Source organism: Phytophthora ramorum (genome assembly GCF_020800215.1).
Source record: "Phytophthora ramorum isolate Pr-102 chromosome Unknown Phyram_PR-102_s0001, whole genome shotgun sequence".
In the NCBI taxonomy this organism is placed as follows: Eukaryota; Oomycota; class Peronosporomycetes; order Peronosporales; family Peronosporaceae; genus Phytophthora; species Phytophthora ramorum.
The window spans coordinates 1,726,747-1,729,416 of record NW_027150647.1 but is presented as its reverse complement, the minus strand read 5'-3'; the positions used below and the strand labels follow the sequence as shown (position 1 = coordinate 1,729,416).

The 2,670-nt window shown below is 47.5% G+C and overlaps 1 protein-coding gene across 1 annotated transcript; it reads right to left on the bottom strand.

The window, feature by feature from the left end:
* Nucleotides 1-2,076: 2,076 nt before the first annotated feature.
* Nucleotides 2,077-2,466, bottom strand: KRP23_331 (uncharacterized protein; the record flags this gene model as incomplete). Its single annotated transcript, XM_067887922.1, has 1 exon — nucleotides 2,077-2,466. One exon carries the CDS (start codon nucleotides 2,464-2,466, stop codon nucleotides 2,077-2,079), a length of 390 nt encoding a protein of 129 aa, XP_067750888.1.
* Between the last annotated feature and the right edge of the window lie 204 nt (nucleotides 2,467-2,670).

Below are 2,670 nucleotides of genomic sequence, written 5' to 3'. Positions count from 1 at the left end.
TCCGTAGTCAGAGCAGTGACTAGCTCCCGTGGGGTAGTGCAAGTGTGGCCCTGTTGAACCCACGTTTTACTTTAACAGTCGAACGTGCGAAATGGGCGTCTAGAACTGATTTTCCATCCTGTGTTTCACTATGGATGAGCCGATCGATATAAATTCCATGCTCCATACGTAGTACAGGTAAAGCCATGGTGATGAAAGGGTTTTGGTAACTCGTGGCATTGTCACTTTGAACAACAATGCGATGAACGGTAGGAGCGTCTCGTGCTAAAGTCAGAAGCATTGTTTCGAAAAAGGCTGCAACTGATCTTTTGTCTTACTTGTTATCATCGGCTCCAATATGATCGAAGTAAAATTTCGTTTCAACCGCGTCAACGCCGTCAAGCATCATGTCCATTTTCCACATCCGCACCATCATGCCATGCCATGTCATTCCACGCTTGACGTAATGGTCTACCGTTTTTTTTTTTTTCCGCGAAAGTACCGGGGGTTAAATTTCATTTTGTAGTCAAGTACTGCAATTACTTCATCCGACCTGCCACTTTCAACACACCTTTGTCTCATTTGGTCCGCCGCACTAAGTGTGCTGGGGTCTGAATCTGTTCCTTTTATCATTTCCTTGATATTGTTGAGTAGGCTATCGGCACTTAGCAAGCTGCACAGGTCACAAGCCGTTTCTCTGGTGCTACATTTTTTTCTGCGACGAACAAACGTGAGGCCAAAGTTGGTGTCGTGGTGCGGGCATACTTGCGTATCGCCAGAAAGATCTCGATTTGCTTTTGTGTGCAAAACCCGTCGTATTTTAACCAAGATTTCAGGTTCTCAAACCTTTTGACCATCAATGCGCTATCCGATGGCAGTACTTCAGCCATGACTCTCTGAAGAGTCTCGAAATTATCGTTTATCAAAACCCGGTGATGTAGTCAACTGCCTGACGAACGTGTACCTCTCCGTGAGTGAGAATCGTACGTACTCTATAAAATGTACTTTTAGGCATCGGTGGACCGACATCTATTGAAGCCAAATAGCTATCGTATGTAAGCTTGACGGTTCGTTTCCTAGCAATAGCGGGGACCTCGTGAATTTTGCCGTCAACTACGATTCGTTTCGTGCCCCACGACAGGTAGGCAACATTGTTAAAAGGCAAAATTGCCTTAATTGCTTTATCCACAACCGGTTTATCAAAGCACTCCTTAGGGATTATGTGTTTAGGAAGCGATCCGTTCTCAATTAAGTCCGTCTCGACCACAGTAGTAGCTGTTTTTGCTAATATGAAAGCTTCCAAACATTCCCTCCGCTTCTCGTAACCGAGCTCGAGGATACATTTCACACAGTACAGATCAAATCACGCGACGTTCTACTGAGCAATTTTTCGCCGACACAAAGGCTTGAGCGGCATGTCAATTGTACTATGACTTGCAATCAGATCCTAACCATCAACATATCTCGGAAGCCATTTGGTAAACCTTGAGAGTGGAGATGATGCACTTTTCGGTCCGCATCACCTTTCCTCTGCTTGCTCGCTCCTTTGACGCCATCATCCGCCGTCTGCAGAGCAACAGCCACACGGCCGCTTGCATGAAGTAGTGGATAGTTTTGGTTCGTGAGCACTGAATCGCCAGATTCCACTTGAATTGATTGAATAGAGCGAAAACTACTTAGCGTTTCCGCTTCGTACTTCGTCATTGTGATGCATATACCTTAGACTGCTTGTGGGGGAAATTTTAGCTCAATCGGTACAGGTGCCAATGAATTAGGCGATTCCGACCAGAGGAAATGGTCTAGCTCGCATCTACATCAACAGTGAAACGTTTGCGGACAGATCAAGAGGATGGTTCTGGACGCTGTGAAAATTGCTTGGAGAAACACTATCAGCCGATCTTACTGTAGGAGGCTATTGACTGAGGAGTCTGGAGATGCAGTGAATGCCAACTGCACCATCACCAGAGAAGTACTTACGTAGCGGCCAACCGATCTGGGGTGGGGACAATTACTTTTTTCAACACAGTAGATGCAGTAGACTACAGCCAACGAAAACTACTGTAGGCGGTTACAGGCATTTGCGTGATACGAATCACTCTACCCCAGTTTGAACCTAGTCCACGTATTGCGCCAACCGTTAAATCCTAGCACAAGCGACTCCATCAACTTGCTCCCAAACAGCGCTCTCTCTTCTGCGTCCGATCCAGATTCGTCAGACTGGGTGAAGTCGTACACCTTTGATGCGTCGGTGGAGGCAGAGTCATCGTCAACCTCGCGCAGACTGTCCGGGTCGATCGTGATCACCATCGTGCCAGTAACGTTGCCATACTTGAACGGAATCTTCTTCACGAAAAGCTCAGGGACTTCGTTTGTTGCTGCTGAAGACTTGGTCTTTGCAGCTACGGCAGCGTCACTGGCGGTGGCGACATCGGCACTAGCTGCGAGGAGTGTGACAGTAGCTGCTAACAGCACTTGTGAGACACGCATCGTGCTTGAAGGCGGATAGAGGGTGTCGGTGTGTAAAGTCGGCTTGTGGACGAAGTAGTGAACTTCAAAGTGAAGAGACTTTCACTGAAGGCATCGACACGTACGTATATGTCCTCAGTTGGAGTGTGCCAGGCTCCCTCTTTTTTCCTCATCCGCCGCCGCATGGGTTGTGGTCAAGATGTGCAGTTGCACGATCGAACACAG